Source organism: Gymnoscopelus braueri (genome assembly GCF_963280865.1).
Source record: "Gymnoscopelus braueri genome assembly, chromosome: 19".
Taxonomy (NCBI): domain Eukaryota; kingdom Metazoa; phylum Chordata; class Actinopteri; order Myctophiformes; family Myctophidae; genus Gymnoscopelus; species Gymnoscopelus braueri.
Window position 1 is genome coordinate 50,409,310 of NC_137621.1, and position 22,697 is coordinate 50,432,006.

The 22,697-nt window shown below is 44.2% G+C and overlaps 1 protein-coding gene across 16 annotated transcripts in view; it reads left to right on the forward strand.

Annotated features, from left to right (window-relative positions):
- Positions 1 to 22,697, forward strand: part of kiaa1109 (KIAA1109) — a 157,602-nt gene that overhangs the window by 56,475 nt on the left and 78,430 nt on the right. For 15 of the 16 annotated variants that reach the window (XR_013932188.1, XM_080415114.1, XM_080415123.1 and 12 more), the window contains exons 39-51: positions 26 to 229; positions 570 to 781; positions 1,660 to 1,811; positions 2,423 to 2,573; positions 3,165 to 3,317; positions 3,772 to 4,024; positions 9,983 to 10,131; positions 12,073 to 12,301; positions 13,410 to 13,571; positions 19,017 to 19,207; positions 20,223 to 20,398; positions 21,262 to 21,529; positions 22,312 to 22,602. Coding sequence is in view for 15 of the 16 variants with exons in the window: in XM_080415114.1 (XP_080271240.1) it covers positions 26 to 229; positions 570 to 781; positions 1,660 to 1,811; positions 2,423 to 2,573; positions 3,165 to 3,317; positions 3,772 to 4,024; positions 9,983 to 10,131; positions 12,073 to 12,301; positions 13,410 to 13,571; positions 19,017 to 19,207; positions 20,223 to 20,398; positions 21,262 to 21,529; positions 22,312 to 22,602 (2,591 nt within the window). In the remaining variant the exon portion in view is untranslated. The remainder of the gene's footprint in view (positions 1 to 25; positions 230 to 569; positions 782 to 1,659; positions 1,812 to 2,422; positions 2,574 to 3,164; positions 3,318 to 3,771; positions 4,025 to 9,982; positions 10,132 to 12,072; positions 12,302 to 13,409; positions 13,572 to 19,016; positions 19,208 to 20,222; positions 20,399 to 21,261; positions 21,530 to 22,311; positions 22,603 to 22,697) is intronic. The other variant, XM_080415124.1, reaches the window with a different exon arrangement.

Genomic DNA, 22,697 nt, shown 5'->3' on the forward strand with positions numbered 1-22,697 from the left:
ACTTGTATCATCCTTGCCTCTCCAGACATCGGGACGTGTGCCATCACAGCCATCCCTTTTGAGAAGTCCAAGGTACTCTTCAGCCTCGAGGACATGGAGGAGTTCTCCATGGTGGATGAGACGGAGTGTCAGGCCGCCATGGCAGCAGAGCTGGCCCGCTCTGCCGCCTCCATAGAGAAATGGGGCTGGATCATGTTTGAGTGCGGCATCGAGAACCTCACCGTCAAAGGTAAGGGACCACCCCATGACACGCCTACACCATGTTGACACTAGGCCTTCACAATCATGGCATTTTACTTGACCATTAATAGTACACATACTTTTTACTGTCATCTGGGGACCCCCCAAAAATCCCCCTGCGGGTCCCAACCCACAGGTTGAGAACCACTGAGTTGATTGATTGATTGATTTTGCCTAAAAGTTATTAGGCAAAAGAATGTAAAACAACACAGTTACATTTATAATACTTTTGTCTAAAAGGTCCGACCAAAAAAGTCCTTGCGGACTGGGGTCCTTGAATTAATTTCATTAGACGGCATGAGTTTAAAAGTGTGTGCTGTGGTCCGCAGGTGGCCGTCAGTCTGGAGCCATCCTGTACAGTGCGATGGGTGTGATGGGACGCTCTGACCCCTGTGGGAAGACAGGCATGTCCAAGTCCAACGGCTCCACCGGCTCCCAGACCGGCAGCGGCTACAGCACCGACATGTCCGATGACAACCTGCCACATGACCCCACAAGCCCCGCCTCCGACCTCAATGACCACTCCGACTCTGATGACCAGGTACAATGAACCTCTGTCTCTTTACTAGGGATTATAACCATTTCACTCAACTCATGTTTCCTTTGTGATTCACCATGCTGTGTTCACCATTATTTTATTCATTTTTATTTTTACAAAATGACATTCCAGACAAATTATGACTGACTAATATTATCAATTAAATTAAATTAATTATTTCTCAGACAAAACTATAAAATACTATATTTTACAGCTTATACATTTTTATAATAACAATAATAATAAAGTATTATTATTATGGTGTATGCCAAAATATGCAGGAAACACACAGACAAGACGGACAGACACACACACACACAGATTCCACATTTATTTGCAATTGTTGTAGCTTATCCAACCTGAGCTATAATGTAGGTAAGAACTAGAGCCCGATATTTGGGTCCAATGCCGATCAAGATTTTTGAGACTCCTAGACCACCGACTTCCAATGTTTGGACCGGCATTTTGTAAAAAACCTTGAAATCAAACTTGGATTTGATTAAAGTTTATATTTGAGAACACTTAACTTATTAGATCTACAAGTTCACAAAACATCGCACTGTGACACATTGTGAGCTTTTAGATCTGATCTTTTTGAGAATTATTAAAAGGTTAAAAGTCGTGTCACATCGGCTACATAATTGCCAATACCGATGTTGTCAGAAAAGTCCAAAAATGGCTGATATAGGGGCAGACACCTTGTATCTCCATGTTTTGTAAATGAATGCCCTATATTTCATCATACAAGAGTGTTGCACAGCCGATCTACACCGCGTCACACAATTAAAATAATATGATAATAAAATAAAACAGCAACGATTGAACGATATCAGTCTGTCTCTAGAATGTGATGATGTATTGGGTGTATGTGTGTTGTCCAGGATGAGGGGGTGGAGTCAGATGAACTGAAGAAGGACCTCCCCCTGATGCCTCCGCCTCCAGACTCCAGCAGCATGAAGCTGACCATCAGAGAGATCTGGTTCAGCTTCGCTGCTCCCACCAACATCCGCTCTGCCTCCCAGGGCATCTCCAGGTAGGTTTAACCACCACTAAACTACCATGTAAACTACCACTTAACTACCAACGTACGCTCTGCCTCCAAGGGCATCTCCAGGTAGGTTTAACCACCACTAAACTACCATGTAAACTACCACTTAACTACCAACGTACGCTCTGCCTCCCAGGGCATCTCCAGGTAGGTTTAACCACCACTAAACTACCATGTAAACTACCACTTAACTACCAACGTACGCTCTGCCTCCCAGGGCATCTCCAGGTATAACCACCACTTAAACTACCAGACAAGTTTCTTGATTAAATATTTAGATAGTCATTCTATCAGACACGCCCCCTTCCTATATAAACCCATTGAAACTTCAAACTCCATTTGAACCATGATAGATTAATTGAAAACCTCCTTTGTTGATTCTGAGGAAGGTCGAAGGGCCGAAACGTAAATGAAATTACTGCATATGCGAGTGTGTAACTTGTTTTCATTCATTATTTTTTCTCCATTCATTTATTTATTGGAAAATGAAATATTGTTTTTATAAAATAAAATAAACGAAAAAAGTAATTGAAAAAAACTGAGATGGAGCTTTATTGATTCAGTGAATGAATGAATTGTGACGGTGTCTCTACCAGGCAGCTGAACCTGTTGAGTACAGCCACCCCTGCCATCGGAGCATGGCTGGTCCCCATCGACCAGCTCAAGTCTTCACTGAGGAAACTGGACATGGAGGGAACACTGCGAGTGTGTGCCGTCATGGGCTGCATCATGACCGAAGCCCTCGAGGTCAGCATACAGCACACACAGTTGTACAATACACACATGCTCACATACAATATAGTGGAATTTATACGCCGTTGTACTTCAGTGTTGTGTGCCGAAAGCAACCAGTGTACAGGTTCACAACGTGTTGTGACATGTTGTGAACTTGTTGATTGACTATTTTCGGCGAATGACACCGGTGTGCAACAAAGTAAACTTCAGCTTTAAGTTCTTGGGTTACATTCATGAACATCTTCTTAAGGATAATCTTTAATTAACTTTATTAAGAACGTGTTTAATGTTTTCTGCAGTTCTTAAAAAGAAAACAACAAAGTTCAGAGCCTGAAACATAATAGAACCCTTATAATTGTGTTGTGTGTATATAGATTTTCAATAGGATATATGTTGTTTTTCCTAGAGCTAATCTACTAGCTTAAGTTAAATTCATTAACGTTATTCATAAAGTTGCAGTACTATGGTCTGGATGAATACTTTTTGTCGTGCACATACACTCAAATCTATACATTCTGCTCTATAATGGAAGCCATTGTAACAGCATGTCAACAATGACAAAAACCATAACGACATTAATATGTTTGCGTGTTTCCCAAACAGAAAAAGAGCATCCACATTCCCATTCGGAGCAAGTACAACCGTGTGACCAAGCGAGCTCGCTACCTCCACGAGAACCCGTCCTGCATGCTGTGTAACATCCTGCATCGATACCTGCAGCAAGCGGACTACTCTGTTATAGAGGAAGCCACCATGGTAATGTATCAGTACTGTATATCACTGCTTTATATGTTACATCCCTTCTGGTGACTACTCTGTTATAGAGGGAGCCACCATGGTTCGTTAGCTCAATTAGGCCTGATCACATTTATTTGAGATAATCACAATTATTTAGTTACTAGTTACTTTGCACATTTAGATGATTGCAAAACTCTATCTTATACTTAGGCTATTTGAAAATCGCCGATCTACAGGCTCTGAATCAGGATACAAATAATTTTGATTTTGATTCACAACGCATTGCATCAAGACACATTGGGAGCTTGTAGATCTGCAATTTTCGTTTACTTATACTGTTTTTTATAATTTGTGTCCTAGAGTTAGGAATCAGGTGTTCTACGAATTCCAATTGTATTTTAAGGACAGACATTCTTTTAAGCTAGTCTTGAGTTAGGAATCGGGCATAACAGCAGTCGTCATGTCACTCCAGAACGACGGCCTCCCAGCTCTGGTGACTCTAAAGAAAGGCCTGGTGGCCCTGGCCCGGCAGTGGATGAAGTTCATCGTGGTGACGCAGGGCTTCAAGGCCATCGGCCTGATGAGACCCAACCAGCTGCCCAAGCCCAAGGAGGCCCCGCCGCCGCAGCAGAGCCTGGCCGAGGTCTTCATGCTGGGCCTGGACAACGGAGCCGCCCTGCAGAGTGACACCAGTGCCGACGGGGCCGAGTTCGAATTTGACGCAGGTGGGAAACTGCAGTCTTGTTGGTCGGTGGAGTCCGTTCAGCTCAGTATGTTCTTGGCTGGCTGCTCCTTTTTTTGAAAATGCAATGTAGGAAATGCGTGAACAGGAATACAATATTAGAAACGCTTAATAATCTAGTTCAGGGGTTTTCAACCGGTGGTCCGCGGAGGTATTGCAGGTGGTCCCTGGCTATGCATTAAAAAAAGTTGTTACTGTATTGTATGTGTGATATGAAATGTGAGCTTACCATAATCACAGTAATCCTTAATCATATTCCATCATATTCAAACAAAATCACTGTATTTTATTAGATATTATATTGATATTATAGCTATTTTCTCCAGCTCCCTGTGGTGCATGAACCCCCCACCACTATTGTGTGGGGTGGGTCTATGATGGACCCACCACGCACAATAGTGGTGGTCCCCAGGTTGCTCTTAGTCAGGATGGTGGTCCCTGGGTCAAAATCAGTTGAAAACCCCTGATCTAGTTCATACATGGGCTACTGGCGGCCCGGGGGCCACATGCGGCCTCCACCTTCACTTAATGCGGCCCACAGGTTAATATCAGAATACTGATATATTATTGATTTCAGCTGTTACAATTCCAAACATGCAAACATGACCCGCTTTAATTACTTCAGTCTATATAGTGGCCCTCTCCATCATCAAAGATGCCCAGTGCCCACCCCTGATCTAGTTGAACCCAAGTGCAGATTCAAAACACAGAGGCAAGAATAAGTCAGAAATCTGAGTCTTTAATACCAGCCAAGCAGAACAACACAATGTTTTAAAGTAAGGTAAACATCAAACATATCAGGCCAAAACTCGAGACCAAGGTTTACGCTGGCTGGGCAGGCAAGGCAAGGTCCAGGGAACCAGCAAAAACAGAGCAGGCAAACAGGACTGGAATTGGGCAGTTTCTGGGTTAAAAAAGCTCAGTACATTACTATGGTCTGACAAGGAATGAAGAGCAGGGTAGAGTGTATACGGTATAACTGTAGAGGCTGAAGAGTTGCAGCTGATTAGGCTCCAAACTAGTCTCCACACACCTGTCTCTAGTCACAATCAAAGCAAGGGGGGAAAGAAAGAAAAATCTAAAATAAAGGTTATCTACATTATTTACACATAGCATATCCGGTACAATATGTACATAAGGTGTAACTAAGGTGTAATATTACTAAGTGAAAATATATTACTAAGGTGTAATATTGACAATTGTGTGAAGATATATTACTAAGGTACACAAGGTACACATGTAATATTGGCAATTGTGTGTGTTGTAGTTGTGTTGTGGCGAGGGCCACTGCATTTTACTGCTTTTATTTTATTTTATTTTATTTTTAGTCTGATAACTCCATCCGGAGGATTTAGTGAATTATCCTCTGGGGCACGTCGACACGTTGTGGACCCTCCAGGGCAGATCCTTTTGTCTATGTTTATTCTATATATCTTGTATAACCCCGATATCATTCTCAGGGGTGTACGGTGTGTGGTTTGGATGTGATAAGTTAGCAGATCCCCTGGGCTAGTCCACACGTGGTAAACATGGTGAAAATATATTACTAAGGTGTAATATTACTAAGTGAAAATATATTACTAAGGTGTAATATTGACAATTGTGTGAAGATATATTACTAAGGTACACAAGGTACACATGTAATATTGGCAATTGTGTGAAGTGTGGATATTTCTTTAGCTGTGTTGTAGAGGACAGTGGCCACTACATTTAAGTTATATCCATTTGTGTTGTAGTTGTGTAGTGGCGAGGGCCACTGCATTTTACTGCATTTTACTGCTTTTATTTTATTTTATTTTATTTTTGTTTGCTTTATTGTTAAATTGGTTCTAACTGTAATTGTATCCTTGCTCTGTAAAGCACTTTGAGCTGCATTTCATGTCATGAAAGGTGCTATACAAATAAAGTTTATTATTATTATTATTATTATAATGTTAGACATACTGTAATAAGGTACATGAGCATATCAGAAGGTATATGATGTAGACATTAACACATCCCATGTCAGAGTTTAATATCATAATGTACTCACCAGTGCCAGCATTTTATTGTTGTTTTTTTGTTTTTTTCATGTCGCCACAGACCTCGCTAAATCCGTTAAAAGTGCGCGTTCATTTGGTTCTAAACACACAGGGGATCTGTGTGAGACGAAGTACGTCGTGCACTGTTGTTTATGACCGCAAGACATTACTGGACATAAGGATGGATGTTCCTAGCGATTGGAAGCCGCGGTATTTACCGAGAGAACTTTACAACAACAACGCTGGCAACGCGGATACCCCGCCACGGAGCAGCAACAAACACAGACGGGGGAAGAGAGGAGGCGTCCTAGTGAGGTTACGAGGGCGACCGACCAGACCCCCGATCCCCAGTTTGCTGCTCGCCAACGTTCAGTCTCTCGACGAGAACAAGCTGGATGACCTCCACAGCCGTTTACGTTCACAACGGGACATAAAGAACTGCTGTGTGTTCTGCTTCACGGAGTCGTGGTTGAGCCCTAATACACCCGACAGGGCGATACAACCGGAGGGGTTTTCTGTGTTCCGCACAGACCGTTCCAGGACGGTCACGGGCAAGTCAAAGGGAGGTGGTGTTTGTTTCCTCATTAATGACACTTGGTGCACCGACGTGGTTATTACCTCACAGTACTGCTCGCCAGTGCTAGAACATCTCACCGTAAGGTGCAGACCATTCTATCTCCCCAGGGAGTTCCCCTGTGTATTGCTAACGGCTGTTTACATTCCGCCAGAAGTCAAGGCAGCCGAGGCGTTGGATGAGCTGTATGGCGTTATTAGCAAACAGGAGACCATGCACCCGGAGGCCATATCAATTGTGGCGGGGGACTTTAATCACTGTAACATGAAAACTGTGCTACCAAAGTATTATCAACATGTCAAATGCCCAACCAGAGGTAAAAAGACTCTTGATCATTGTTACTCCACTATCAAGGCTGCTTACAGAGCGCTACCGCGTCCTCACTTTGGGAAATCCGACCACCTGGCCGTGCTTCTACTCCCTGCCTTTAAGCAGAAAGTGAAGTGTGAGCAGCCCACAGTGAGACCGGTACAGTGCTGGTCCACAGAACACGTTACCAAACTCCAGGGCTGCCTTGATGCGACAGATTGGACCATTTTCAAGGACTCTGCCACGAGTTTGGATGAATATGCTGATACTGTCACCGGCTACGTCAAGTTCTGTGTGGATAACTGCATCCCAGTACGTTCCGTTCGCTCCTATCCCAACCAGAAGCCTTGGATGAACAATGATGTACGCATTAAACTGAGGGAGCGCACCATCGCCTTCAAATCCGGGGACGACGAACGCTACAAACGATCCAGGTACGAACTGAGAGGGGCTATCAAAGCTGCAAAGGGACAGTACATGGACAAATTGGAACACAACTACAGCGGCTGTGACTCGCGGCGAATGTGGAGCGGACTGCAGGCAGTTACGGGCTATAAACCCAAGTCAGGCTCAATTACTGACACCTCCGCGTCCCTACCGGACGAGCTGAATAACTTTTTTGCCCGCTTCGAGGCTCACAACATGGACCCAGTTACAACGGCGCAGATCCCACCTGAGGTGGTGGACCTACAGGTGACGCAGAGGATTGTGAGTAAAGCGTTCAAGAAAGTTAATGCTCATAAAGCTGCAGGGCCAGATGGAGTAGCCTCTCGTGTCCTTAAAACATGCTATGACCAGCTGTCATGGGTCTATACTGACATATTTAACCTGTCCCTGTCATTGTGTGTGGTGCCATTGTGTTTTAAAAAAACAGTAATTGTGCCCATTGCCAAGAAAAAACCTGTTACCTGTCTCAACGATTATCGACCTGTTGCTTTGACTTCTGTTCTCATGAAATGTCTGGAGAAAATGGTCATTTGTTATATCAAGAGCATCATTCCTGCTAGCATTGATCCATTTCAGTTTGCTTATTGTTCAAATAGATCTGTGGACGACGCAATCTCTCTTGCTTTACACACTGCCCTGGTACACCTTGAAAAGAAAAACTCATATGTCAGACTACTGTTCATAGACTATAGTTCCGCATTCAACACTATTGTACCATCTAAATTAGTGTTGAAACTCAGTGGCCTTGGTGTGGGCAGCTCCATCTGTAATTGGCTATTTGATTTTCTGACAGGCAGGCCCCAGTGTGTACGCATAGGAGAGAGATGCTCATCCACAATTCTCACCAGAACCGGTGCGCCCCAAGGCTGCTGCCTCAGTCCTCTGTTATACAGTTTGTTTACGTTCGATTGTGTCGCCAGATGTGAGAATAACAGCATAATTAAATTTGCGGATGATACCACAGTGATCGGTTTAATAACCAACGGTGATGAGAGGGCCTATAGGAGGGAGATAGAAGATCTAACTCTATGGTGCGATAACAACAACCTCTCACTTAACACCAATAAGACCAAAGAAATCATTGTAGACTTTAGGAAGTCCAAAGGTATCCACACCCCCATTTCCATCAAAGGGTCATCTGTCGACATAGTTGATAACTTTAAATTCCTGGGCATACACATCACAGACACATTCACATGGTCATTCAACACCGAGTACATCCTCAAGAAGGCGCAGCAGCGACTGTACTTTCTGAGGCGCCTTAAAAAATTTGGCTTAAGTACAAAAGGACTAGTGAACTTTTATCGTTGCATAATTGAAAGTGTCTTAACTGGCTGTATCACAGTGTGGTACGGTAACACGACCGCTCAGGATTGCAACAGGTTGCAGAGGACCATTAAAACAGCAGCTAAAATCATCGGCAGCACAGAACTACCCAGTCTCCACAACATCTACACCACTCGCTGTATGAAAAAAGCCCACAACATCATTAAAGACACCAGCCACCCCGCAAATACCCTGTTTAGACTACTTCCTTCCAAAAAACGCTACCAGAGCATCTATTCTCGCACCACCCGTCTCAGTAACAGTTTCTTCCCTCAGGCAGTCAGGCTGTTGAACAGCTGACCTTGTTTTGCACTGTATGGTCATTCACTTGCACTTTATTTTGTATTTTGTGTTTGTCTTTTCTTTGCACTATAGATGTTGTTTATGTGTATATAATGACTGAGAATGCTCTGAGCAAAACAAATTTCATTGTATTTATACTTGTATTTATACATATGACAAAACAAATAAACCTGAAACCTGAACCTGAACCTGAACGAGCAGTGAAGACCGCTTCGCTTTGCGATCCGCCATCTTGAAGCTACAGCGGTGAATGCTAAACAGTGATCAGCGATGAGAAAAGCAACAACCGAGATAATCGACTTTTAGGTTTCGTTCTAGACAGGAAGCGGATACGATCAGAAAAAACGGAACCCGGATAATTCCGTTTCCGGTGGTGCTACCGGAAACGGAAGTGTATCGAAAATTGAAAAAAGTGCAATGTGAACTTTTTTTCCAAAAAAAAAACAAAACACCACTTCGTGTAGATCTACGCGATTGGCACGTGGCGGCTTTAAATAGGTTCGCGTAGATCTACGCGATTGGCAGTCAATGTGTTAAAGGGATAGTTCACCCGCAAAAAAATCTTTTTTTCTATCGATTTGTCACCCCAGGGATACTTGAATTCATGGATATTTTTTGTTTTTGTCGCATTCCTAAGCCAATAATCTGATGACCAGCGGACCGGTAGGCAGCAGTTCCGGTAGGAGACACAAAGGAGACTCTTTGTGTCTCCATGAATTCAAGTCTCCCTGGGGTGACTTATCGGTAGAAAAGAAAGTAATACTGGGGGTGAACTGTCCCTTTTAAGGTGCAAGAAGAATATCAGCGAGTTGTACATGAGATTAAGGTGCATAGAGCATCAGCTCGTGTTCAACCACATATTCCAACGAAAGGTAACTTTCACTGGTTGTTCTTGTATGAAGCCACAGTGAGTGAACATAGCATGGATTGTGTCTTAACAGTTTTGTGTTCTTGTATGAAGCCACAGTGAGTGAGCATACCATGCTACTGGAGGGAGCCTGCAGTCGACCTCCACCCAAAGAAGCCAACACGGGTCCTGTGAGCGGAGTGGAGATAATGAGGAAACTGTCCAAGTCCCACACACACAGCGAGTACGCCCTCAAAATAAAGGTACCACTCCACCTTCTGCTGCTAGTACTTCTTAACCGCTTCTGGGGTGAACTTTCGGCAAAAATAGCCGATCAGCAGGAAAACAATTATAATAACAGCATCACAGAACCAATGCAAAGATTAGTAGTAGTAGATTGAAGGTAGTCCTTCATATTGGGACCGTGTAAGGATTGGTTTTCAACGGTTTGTTAATGCCGTAAGTATAGGGTTTAAGTAGACTCGCTCAGGATTCTGCAGTTGCTGAAATGTCCACTGAATTCTGGGCCACCAGCAGAACGCTAGAATGTTACACAGCATGCAGAATAACGCAGGATTGTTGTAATATATGTGTCACGACCGCTAAATGGCGCAGTGAGGTAGACGAAGATCTAAAGAGGCTCAGCGGATACAGAAACGGTCTGTGTGCGTGTATGTATCACTGAGGCATCCGTGTGCGTGTGTGTGCCTGTGCGTGTGTGTGCGTAAATTACCTGATTTAGTTTTGAGACCATAGGCGGGCTCTAGAAAGGATGGCACTAGTTATATTTTTTTAATGAAAACCACTGGTCTTTAATTAACACCGGAGGCACTCCAGTGCCCGGTTCATCACGTCGCTCTGCCACCATCATCGGGACAAAAATGTTTGTATTGGGGATGATGAAGGGCACCAGGACAACAACATCAGTGTGTTTGACACAGAGACCTACTGCTGGCTGAACACACCTTCAGAAACACGCTGGTGTCATTCAGCCTTTACCTACAATGGAGAGCTGTACACATAATTTTGGTTGCGATGACTATTGGTATAGCTAACTATCTGACCTTCTATAATCTATGGAAGTTTAATCCGGAGTTTAGTTTTACACATTTTAGTTAGCCATCCAGCCAGCCTGCCTGCCTACATGACTCCATGCTTTTGAATAGACGTGCATTCATGGTCGGGAGACGGGAACACGCATGTACGTTCAACATGGAGGCACGTTCAGGTGGTGACATAAGGTTTAAGAATCAAGAGTATCAAGATTTTATTGTCACTACTCTACAGGTACAAGAAGCAACATGCAATGTTGTGAGGTGACAATAATAATAATTTGAAAAACTAAGATAAGGTAAGAATATAATAATAATAAGCCTTCAACAGTATCCATAGCCCTGTAGCTGTAAAAAGAACACATGTATATTCTATAGCAGACAAATACTTACTAGCAGCAACAGTAATCACTATCAATGCACTATCAACAGTCCTATCGATGCCTTTATTGATAGTCACATCAACACGACTACAATAAGCCTACTATTATGATTGATTATGATGTTGAGCTGTCTTAGAGTAGACCAATGGTTCTCAAAGTGGGGTCCAGGACACCCAGGGGTCCTTGAGGGGGGTCCCCAGCAGAATCAGTTAATGGTGGCGCAGTCTGTAGCGCTGTCACCTCACAGCAAGAAGGTCCTGGGTTCGATTCCCGCAGGGGACGCTGAGGGCACTGGGGGCTTCTCCTCCGTGTCTTCTCCTCCGCGTCATCAGTGCCCATACCCTAGGTGGGGTTGGCGAAAGGGCCTACTCTGTGTGGAGTTTGCATGTTCTCCCCGTGTCTCCTAGGGTAGTTAATACCCTCACAAAAACATGTAGTAATCCTGGTCGCTCCCGCCTCCCCCATGACAGTCGGGGTGCCTGATGGAGGGGAAGGGAACTGGTTGGAATAACGTGTTCCTTCCACGCACTACGTCCAACCAGGGAAACTCCCCCCTCTCAGGTGACAAGAAAGTCAGTTGGCTCTCATGCATTGAAGGAGGAATGAGCTCGGCCCTGGGCTCCCTAGGCTGGTGGGGGGAGTGTAGCGCCCAGGATCACTTAGAAAATTGCCACCGGGTGAAAAAAAGGGTTACAAAATCGTGGGATAATAAAAATAAAAAAAAAGGAGGATTATTATTATTATTATTTGGTTTGTCTCTCTCTCTCAGGGCTCTCATCCGTACCAGTCATTGAGTTACACCAGCGGGGACACAGCTGCTGACTCCCCGGCCCACGTCAGCCGAGCAGGGATGCCCCCCGCCAAGGACAGCCCCCGCAAAGAGAGTCTCCTCAGCAACCTGACGGGCAGCCTGCGCAGCCTGCTGGACAGCGCCCCCCAGAGGAACAACGAGCCCCCTGCCTCCACCGTGGCCAAGAGCACCTCTCTGACTCGCACAGGTACCCACCGGGGTTATTATACTTAACACATTGGGTGCCAAAACCGTATATATACGTTTTTTCAAAAACTGACGTCGGGTGCCAAAACCGTATATATACGTTTTTTCCTTCACAGCACCAGGATATATCATTGTTCGAAGATTTAGACTCCAATCCACTTCCTGGTTAACTTATGACTTCAAAAACCTGTATCTCGGCTCCTGTGTACTTTTTTTTTTTACAATGTTAATTTAACTATTTTCAACTGGCTGCAACTATGGAACGGATTACCGAATGTTTTTAATTTTTTTCCCCCGATTGTACGAGACCTGTATGTGTGTAATGAGGGGATCACCGTGAGGACGGTGATCACTGAAAATATTTTGTGACTACTTGAAAAAGGTTCAAAAATGGTTAAACATCCTGGCACTCAACATATAATATTTTAATAAACCTCTGGCACCACAAGTGTTAAGAAAAGTATTGGCAAAACATTTAAGTCATTTGAAATAAAAATTAAAGCAAGACTGTATTCTGTGTTTACAAAACTAACTCAAACTAACTAAAATCATTGAGATTATGTCCTTACTTCGGAAATAGGGAAAATAGCCAATCTATAAGCTCACAACACGTCACATTGTGACGTAACGCCCTGTGAGCTTGCATAACTATGTTTATGAGCTTTTTGAATCTTGCCCCTGTCTATCCCATATTACAGTAAAACAATGAAAACGAATAAAAATTAAACAAAAACTAAGCATTTTCACAAAATAAAAACAAATCTAACCTAGCAGACCTGCTTTAAAAACGAATTAAAACGAACTGAAATTGAAAGCATAAAGTCATAACGTAAAAAGTAAAACTATAATAACCTTGGTACCCGCAAACCCCTGCTAACAGGGGCGGACTGGCCAGTTGACAAAACGTGTCCCCCCCCGTTGACAAAACGGTCCGGGGAGTGGTGGGCTGGTTCGGACCAAAATTCCACGGCTGAATTTTGGTCCCAGTCCGCCCCTGCCTGCTAATGCCTGTTTGACGCCAGTGTCGTCATAAACATAAACATTACAAACCCAAAATACAGCTGGAAAATAATTCTAACAGTTCTAACCACTTGGTGTTTGCTCCTTAGGGAACAGCCTGGGGACAGACATGCTGACAGAGCACCCCCTGCTGGGCGTGTCGGGCCCCTCGTCGGTCAGCTTCTACAACTGGATGTCCCACGCCGTCGGCAACAGAGCCGGAACCCAGGACTCCCCTGTACACCGCTCCCAGCACAACAGTCTGCAGACAGGTAAACACTACTGTACTGCAAGGGTTCCCAACCTTTTCAGGTCGCGACCCCCCCAAAATCATCATATTTGAACTGGGGACCCCCCCACCCTGATAAGCCCTTGTAATTGTAGGCATTACATTTAGTTTGACTCGGTTCCACAGATAAATATTGTGAAAATTGCCGAACGACACTGCTCCCAACTAGGGTTAGGGATCCTTTAGGATTTGAATGATTCCGGATCCTTCTGAACGGTCCGATTCCTTAACGGTTCCCTTTAACGGTGCCTATAAGAGTATAGGGGTTCCAAATGTAATCTAAGAGTTATGGTGGTCCTTGAAATTAACTCACAGAGTGCCAGAATTATTTCTGGCTATGTTGTCCCAGTGCCAGAGATTTAAAATCAAAGTAAAAAAAAAGTGCTTAGGAAGCGAGATACAGCCTTTTTCAGTTATAAATTAAACAAGGAGTGGATGGAGCTGCAAATCTTCAGATAATGATATATTGGGTTCTGAACTTTTTCTTTTTTTTTCAAAAACACGTCAAACACGTCATTGGCACGTTGCGCCATAGCGGTAAAACACGTGAAACACGTCAATGGCACTCAATGAGTTAAGTCGTTTGAGAACCACCGGTATTGTAATTGTATAGCAGACGTGAAGTCCACATACCAGCTCTGACTGTGTGATGAAAACCGGTTCCGGAAACGGTTCCAAATGTGATGGAACCGATTCCGCTTCCTCAATGTTGGATTGGGTTCCTCCTGTTCTGGATCTCAACCCTACTCCCAACACCGTAGTCTACAGACAGGTAAACAGTACTGTACACTGCTCTCTACAGACTGGTCATGTCGGGACGCGGGAGCTCGTGAAACAGAGAGCAGAGTAGGAGAAGCACATCAATGCAGTAGAAAGACCTAGACTAGTTACAACTGCTCTATATGAAAAGTGAGTTTAGATAACCTATAGCCAGTGGTGGAAAAAAATACTTGCATGTTTTACTTAAGTAAACATATCAATATGGCACTGTAGAAATACTCTGTTACAGTAAGTAAAAGTCCGGAATTCTAAATTTACTAGTAAAAGTACAAAAGTATTGGTATCAAAATGTAGTGGTATCAAAGTACCAAAAGTAAAAGTACTCGTTATGCAGAATGTCCCATTTCACAAGTTATCAAATGTCTAAAATGTATAAAAATCCTTTGAAAATAGCAGATCTACAAGCTCACTTTTGAGCTTGTAGATTGTCTATTTTCAAATAGCCAATGTTTAAATAGGGCTGAAGTGGATAATGCATGTTTTGCAATAATAATCTAAATCTACAAAGTAGCTAGTAACTATAAAGTTTTCAAATAATTGTAGTGCAGTAAAAGTACAATATTTGCCTCTGAGATGTAGTGGAGTAGAAGTAAAGGTATAGAAAAATGGAAATACGCCAGTAAAGTAAACATTCCTTAAAATTATACTCAAGTACAGTACTTGAGTAATAGTATTTAGTTACTTTACACTACTGCCTACAGTACTTTATGTAGTTATGGGGGGACCCCCAATACAATTGTAGGGGAAACACTGATGTTGTTTACATGTGTTCATAATGTTGGTTTATCAGAGCATGTGGACTGTCCAGACAACCAGTACCAGTACCAAGCACTGCCAGCAGCTAACAGCCCACATTCAGGTCAGCACATGCTAGTTCTGTGGTGGTCAGCTAGTCATTTGGTTGGTGCAGTAAGTTAGTTGGTTGTTAGTCCATTAGTCTCCCAGACTCTGTGTGCGCGTGCGTGCGTGCGTGCGTGCGTGCGTGCGTGCGTGCGTGCGTGCGTGCGTGCGTGCGTGCGTCTGTTGTGTGAATGTGAATCATAGCGTTGCTGAAAAAAAGCCTAAATAAAGATACAAAAAAAGGTTAAAGCACTGTATTCTGATTTTTTTATTGCTATACAGTGGTTTCCCTTTTTATCTAGCTCTTTATTAAACAGAAAATACATTTCAGGTGGGTTGCAACATCTTAGCCAATCAGGAGCGAGTACCCATGTATCAGCTAAATTAGAATGTCCTATCAACGCCTATTGATTAGGACAGTAGGCTGACAGGAAATGGGGAGCGAGATATGGGGAGTGACATGAAGCAAAGGAAGTCAGGATCGTTACGCATCAGGCTACACTGAGCCTAGGTACCTGGACTGCTACGTCAGTGTTATTGGCCTCAGCTTCATTTTTGTTCCAGTTGCAATTTTGTCTGCTCATTGTCTCCGCCAGGCCGAAGGCGTGGCAGAGACTAAATAGTTTTGCACCCTGTCCGTCTGTCCGTGTGGCACCGTTGGCCCGATTGTAGCGAAACTGTGCACGCACACTACCTGGGCGCCAGAGCAGAACCTCTGCCCCAAATTTTTCAGATTGGCCTGTTATGGCGTCACCAGGAGGCGTTTTTCTTTTTGTTGATATTACTCCTACAGATTTTGTCCAAACATCACACAAATCAGTACACAGTCTCTACAGTCATGTGATCAAGGCGGATCTGTCCGATTTCTCATATTCCTTCCTGATTGGCTAAGATTGGCTTCCAAAGTTTGCAGGAGTGCTCCGTTTTGAACAAAATTCGTCAAATCATGAATGCAGTGTGCGATTTCCGTGAATTTTTGCACGCACATTCCCACTAGCCCGAGGAAGAAATGCAACTTGGAGAAGTTTGTTTGGCTGCATGTTGACAGATCATAATGACTCTCTTTGTACACAAAGTGGTGTGTCTTCATCATAATCATCCACCTGTCTACCAGTACCAGTACCAAGCACTACCACATTGAGGTCAGCACATGGTAGTTCTGTGTTGGTCAACTAGTCAGCTGGTTGGTCCAGTAAGTTAGTTGGTTGTTAGTCCATTCGTCTCCCTGACTCTGTGTGTCTGTTTTGTGTGAGTGCGAAGCAGGGCATTGCTGAAAAAGAGTATTCGTGCTCACTCAGCAACCTCCCCTGGGTAAATAAATGTAAAACAAAGGGGGGGGGGGGGAGTTAAACACTGTTGACAGAACAAACTGCAAACAAGCCATTGCTTCTCAAAGCAACATGAAATATATCCACAATGTGTTCTGTGATGCACCAAACGTGTAAAATGTCATCTATATTTAGTCCACGTATCGCAGAACGATGGGTAACTAGCTGCCTATGCTCTCCGTACACACAGAATGAGTGGCTATCTGTTGAATCATGTTGTTGGAATCTTCTGTCAATCTGCTCCCAAAATTCCTTGTTGGTGTTTCTTCCGAAGTACCAGTGCCATAGTACATTCAGCAAAAATAGCCAAACATTCGGCAAAAATACCTCATCTGCAAGCTTAAAACGTGACGCGAACATAGCAGATCTACAAGGTCACAAGTTGTGAGCTTGTCGATTTGTTATTGTCTTTCGGCCTGGCGAGAGAGTATGTTTTACCCCCCGTCCGTCCTTCCGTCCGTCCGTCCGTGTGTCCGTGTGTGTGTCCTGTCCGTGTGTTACCAGCTAATCTCCGGCACCGTTGGCCCGGTTGCTGCGAAACTGTGCACACACACTCCCTGGATGCCAATTCAGAACCTCTACCTCAAATTTTTCACATGGGCCTGTTATAGCGCCACCTGGAGGCCGATTTGTGCAAAACCCATTTCTTTATATTACTCCTACAGATTTTATCCAAACGTCATGCAAATCGGTACACAGTATCTCTATAGTCATGTGATCAACACGGATCTGTCCGATTTCCCATATTCCATCCTCATTGGCTAAGGTTGCCTTCCAAAATTTGCAGGATTGGTCCGTTTTGAACAAAATGCCTCAAATCATGAACGCAGCTTGTGATTTCCGTGAAATTTCACAAACACATTCCCACTAGGCTGAGGAAGAAATGCCACCTGCCATTTTTCACATCAGCCTCATGGTGGCGCTATAAAAGGCTGATTTGTGTTTTTAACTATAACTGCACCGATCTGCGTGAAACTTTTCACGCACACTCCCTAGAGGCCAAGGAAAAACATCCGACCTGCATTTTTCACATTTGCCTTTTATAGCGCCACCAAGAGGCCGACTTATGCACAAATTGGTACACATGATCTCTATAGTCATGTGATCAAGATGGAACTGTTTGATTTTTCATATTTCATCCTGATTGGCTAACAATGACATCTAAAGTTTGCAGAAGTGGCCCGTTTTGAACAAAATGCCACAAATCATGAACAGCGTCCGATTGAGGTGACACTTTACAAGCACATTCGCACTAAGTTGAAGAACAAATGCCACCCTTTAACATTGCCCTATTATAGCGCCACCAGGAGGCCGATTTTTTCAAAACTTTTCTTTGTTGTATTACTCCTACAAATGTTGTCCAATCATCATGCAAATCGGTACCCATTATCTCTATAGTCAAGTGATCAAGATGGTTCTGTCCGATTTTTCATATTCCATCCTGATTGGCAAATTCCGGACATTGTTGGCCCACAATAACCTACCTGACCTGGCGGAGACCTGTGCTCCGAGGAGCACTTTTTCTAGTTTTCGCTATTATTGAACAAGGATTTCAATAAAATTGATTATTGTTTTATCACAGATTAGTTGGATTGTGTTGCAGCACTACTCCCAGTAGTTAGAATCCCTTCTCTCTCTTTTATTTATTATATTGTCACTGCTGGGCAGAAACCTTTTATCTTCATATTTCAATGTTTTTATGTTTTATCATAAATTAATACCCTACTTCATCATAGAAGTGCATCACAAAAATTGTGAAAATAGCCGATCTACAAGCTCACAACGCCTCACAATGTGAGAAGTTGTGTGCTTGTAGATCGGCTATTTTCACTATTTCTAAAATGTTTTTTCTTCAAATAATGATAAAAAGGAACGGTTTTCCGACATACAAGGTTTACACCCTACAGCAACCACATGTATTACTGATGAATTGAGTTCAATGGACCACAATGGAAACAACCTGTGTTGTTATCACACTTCCATTCAGACCTGAAGCCGTTTCTACAAATGTCTTCTAAATCCCAACAGTTAAAAAAAAAAACTTATGTTGCTATATCAGTGGTTCTCATATTGTCAAGGACCACCAAAATTATATGTATTTGGCCGCAGACCCCCCATCTCAAAATATTTGGTTCCAGGGACCCCCCAGAAGTAAACATTTTAGTTAAAAATGTTTGCTTTAAAATAATATATATATTTACAGATTTGCACACGCGCTACAAGCTTGTATATCTGCTATTTTTGAATAGCCAAAGTATAAAATAATGCTGTTTATATCTCAAATCTAAAAGTGACACAGATGCGTTCCCGGTCTTAAAGGGATAGTTCACCCAAAACCCCATGGAGACCATGAATTCAAGCCTCCATGGGGTGACTAATCGATAAAAAAAAAGTCGTTTTGGGGGTGAATTATCCCTTTTAAAGGGCTAATAAAGCCTTCAATCAATCAATCAATCAACCAATCAATCTGTGTCTCTCAGGAGGTACGTGCACCCTGCCCACCATCGCGTCGGCGTCGGACTTCAACACGGTGCTGTCCAGTGACCAAAACACCCTGGACGGGACGCCCTCGCAGCACTCCCAGCACAGCACCAGTCAGGACGACCTGATGGCCGACAAGGAGGAAGAGGGCAACCAGTGTCCTGCTGCCGTCCAGCTGGCTGACGCTCAGGTCACCTGTCTGTCTGTCTGTCTGTCTGTCTGCCTGCCTGTCTGTCTGTCTGTCTGTCTGTCTGTCTGTCTGTCTCTGTCTGACTACACTGGGATCGACTCATTTTTCGGTTGTCTGATCCGGTTTAGAGTGGATATAACTTCACGTCATCAGGCGACCACTAGTTTGGTATAATCGTTTAGTTTATTTTGGTGTAATAATCGTTTGGTATATCTATCTTTTATTCTAACTCGTAAGCGCGACAAGCAAGACTAAACTAATTGATTCGCATGTGGGGGAACAAAACAATGTGGCACCAACCAGAACCCACTACCAGAAACCTAGCCTGGGATCAATACCCTTTTCGGGTTTATGATCCGGTCGGGAGCGGAAGCAACCCTACGTCATCCGCGTCATCAGGCGGCCGGAACCCGCAAGCCTCACCCTCCGGTCACTCCGGCCGCGATCAAGGGCATTGTAATAGGGCCTTCCTAATAAAATCCTTGATGCGGCGTAGTTTAGCTTATTTTTTAAATGCAAAATAAATATAAATGTGAGTGTACTTTCCGGAGACTATTTAGTGTCTGTCTACCTTTGTAGACAGACACTAAATTACGCAAAACCGGAACCCACAACACCCGGAAGCCGGAAGCTTTTTTTTTTTTTTTTACCGGATCACACGGCCACACGACAATTTAATAACGAATGTCAGGCTTTCCTCCGAGGTGGAAAGACTGGTGATGCGAGGTTACCAGAAACCAATTATTTCCCCCACTTCTTTTTCTTTGAGTAGGCGTGACCTAGACCGAATCACACAGGTCAGTTTGGAATTCAAAATCCAGTGTGGATTCAGTGTGGAAAGCCTGGTGACATGAGATGACTGACTGACTGACTGACTGACTGACTGACTGACTGACTGACTGACTGACTGAGCTTATAGATCAGTTATTTACACTATTTGGCATATGACAAAGTTTATATAGTTGATTAGAACCTTTTGTAAAATGATGAATTGTTGGTTCTCTCCACCCTCCAGGTGGTGTTCAAGCCTCTGCTGAGCCACACCGGCATCCAGGCCCAGGACAGCACTCCTCTGAGCTACAAGATGTACTTTGGAGAGCACCTCTCCTTCTCTGGGACCCTGGAGTGCCTGCGCGCCGACATCGTCGACTCCGACACCTCCAAGGAACGCAAGAACAAGCGCTCGCGCAGGTACATGCCCAACGCGGGGTCCGTCCGGGGACTAGGGGTCTTCACGGGCCCACCCCGAACCGGAAATACCCGACAGTACCCGAGACCCGTACAGGTTTATCATGGTCACTGGGGTCCGGGTGTGTTTATTTATTTCTGTGTAATACCTGAGTGGATGTGAGAAGACCTGTACTCAGTGCTGATCAGTAGAGAAAAGTGCTGCGACCATTAGGCTGACCTGGGGTTATATTACTGAAATCACCAGACCAAATGGGACCGCCAGCCCGATGCTTACAATGCAATGCACCATGGGAATTGTAAGAACACGTAGAAACTCACAACAGTATGGATTGTACTGTATGTTTAAATAGTGTGTTTCTATAGACCAGGGGTCTTCATCGTTTTCAGCCCAAGGACCCCCTAGCTGAAAGAGAGATGAAGCAGGGACCCCCCCCCCACTACATACTGTATAACATTTTATTTTCATAGATTTCATAGACCAACACCAAACCTCGTTACCAAAAATAGCAGATCTACAAGCTCACAACGCCTCGCAGCGCGAGGCCTTGTGAGCTTGTAGATTTGCTATTTTCGGCTGAAGTTCTCTTCAGAATAGGGATAATAGGGTTCAAGTGGTTAATGTAAAAAAAAATATATATCATATCACACAAAGATTTGGCGGCCCCCCTGTAGTAAATCTGAGGAACCCCTAGGGGTCCCGGCCCCCTGTTGAAGACCCCTGCTATAGACCTTCAACAGTGAACTGAAATGCACATCAACTCTGTCTGTCTGTCTGTCTGTCTGACTATTTATCTCTCTCTCTCCCTCCCTTCCTCTCTCTCTCTCCCTCTCTCCCTCCCCCCCTCCCTCCCCCCTCCCTCCAGACAAGGCACAGTGAATCTCCCTCCGTTGGAGTTCAAACCGGCTCTGCTCATCGAGACGTTCAGCCTGAATGCGGTGGTGATGGAGAAGTCCACCAGCGCTCCCCAGGGCCCGGCCGCCGCCCCGCTGTCCTTCCACGACCTGAACCGCCGCCACTACAACACCTTCCACTGTGACTTCACGGCGGCCTGCCAGGCCATCAGCCAGCGTGTGGACATGGCCCTGGTCCGCCTCATCCACCAGTTCAGCACCATGATCGATGACATCAAGGTACGCACGGCGCTAGAAAAAAAACCCTGGTTCTGCTAAGGAGCCGGGTCAGAATGTATTGTGACACGAAAATCAATAAAGTCTGATCTGAAAATAGACGATCTGCAAGATCATAGCGGTCATACGCTATCATGATCATAATGCTATCAAGATCATAGCATTTTTCGGTTGCATTTATTAACTCAAAGATGCCTTTGTTTTTGTTTGACCTGGTAGTTTATTGCAGTGACACACACAATTACAATAAAAGATTTGCTGGACCCCCAGAATTATGTAAAACAATTTATCTAAATGATTCAAAACATTTTCAATATTTTTCAAAAATAGTAGATGTACAAGCTACCGTCTGAACTACCCAGACACATGATTACGAGCCAAATAACTGCTTTTGGTGCTATATAGTTTTTTTTTGTGTAATGTTATCAGTATCCAGAAGTGTATCATTACGTAGACCCTCAAGAAAATAATGCGATAATGCGCATAATTATGCGGGGTAACTTTTTTTCAAAAAGGGTGCATCGCATCGCATAATATGTGCATTGCATAATATGCGCATCACATCGCATTGCATAATATGCATATTTTGCAACTTTTCGCATGTTTCACATATTTCCGCAGATTTCGCAACTTCCCACAATTTCATCGCATAAAATCACATAAAATCCCTGCATATTTCATTGCAAAATCAAAGATTTTAGCCTGCATAATCAAGGATTTTTTCTGGAGAGTCTAATTACCAATAATAGTATCCGTATCAATAAAAGTGCATCCTCTCCCTCCAGGCCACACAGACGGACATCAAGCTGAGTCGCTACACGGCGGGCTCGGCCTCGCCCACGCCCACCTTCAAGGTGCGCCCCTACCGCTACTTCCGCTCCTCGGACTTCAGCCGCAGCTCGCGGGGCAGCCTGAACGGAGCGCCGCGCGGCGGCCCCGCCTCCAACACCCAGACCCTGAAGGGCAAGAGGGGCGGAGCCTCTGGCGGAGGACCCCCGTCGGCCATGGACACGCTGGGGAGGAGGGAGCAGCGAGGACGCAGCACTCTGGGACGCTCCGAGAGACGCACCTCCAAGGTAGCATACACTCCCCACTAGAGTCCCACTGATATCAGTGTTCATTTCGTTGACTAAAACTTTGACCAAAAATGTTCGTCGACTACCTTTTCTCA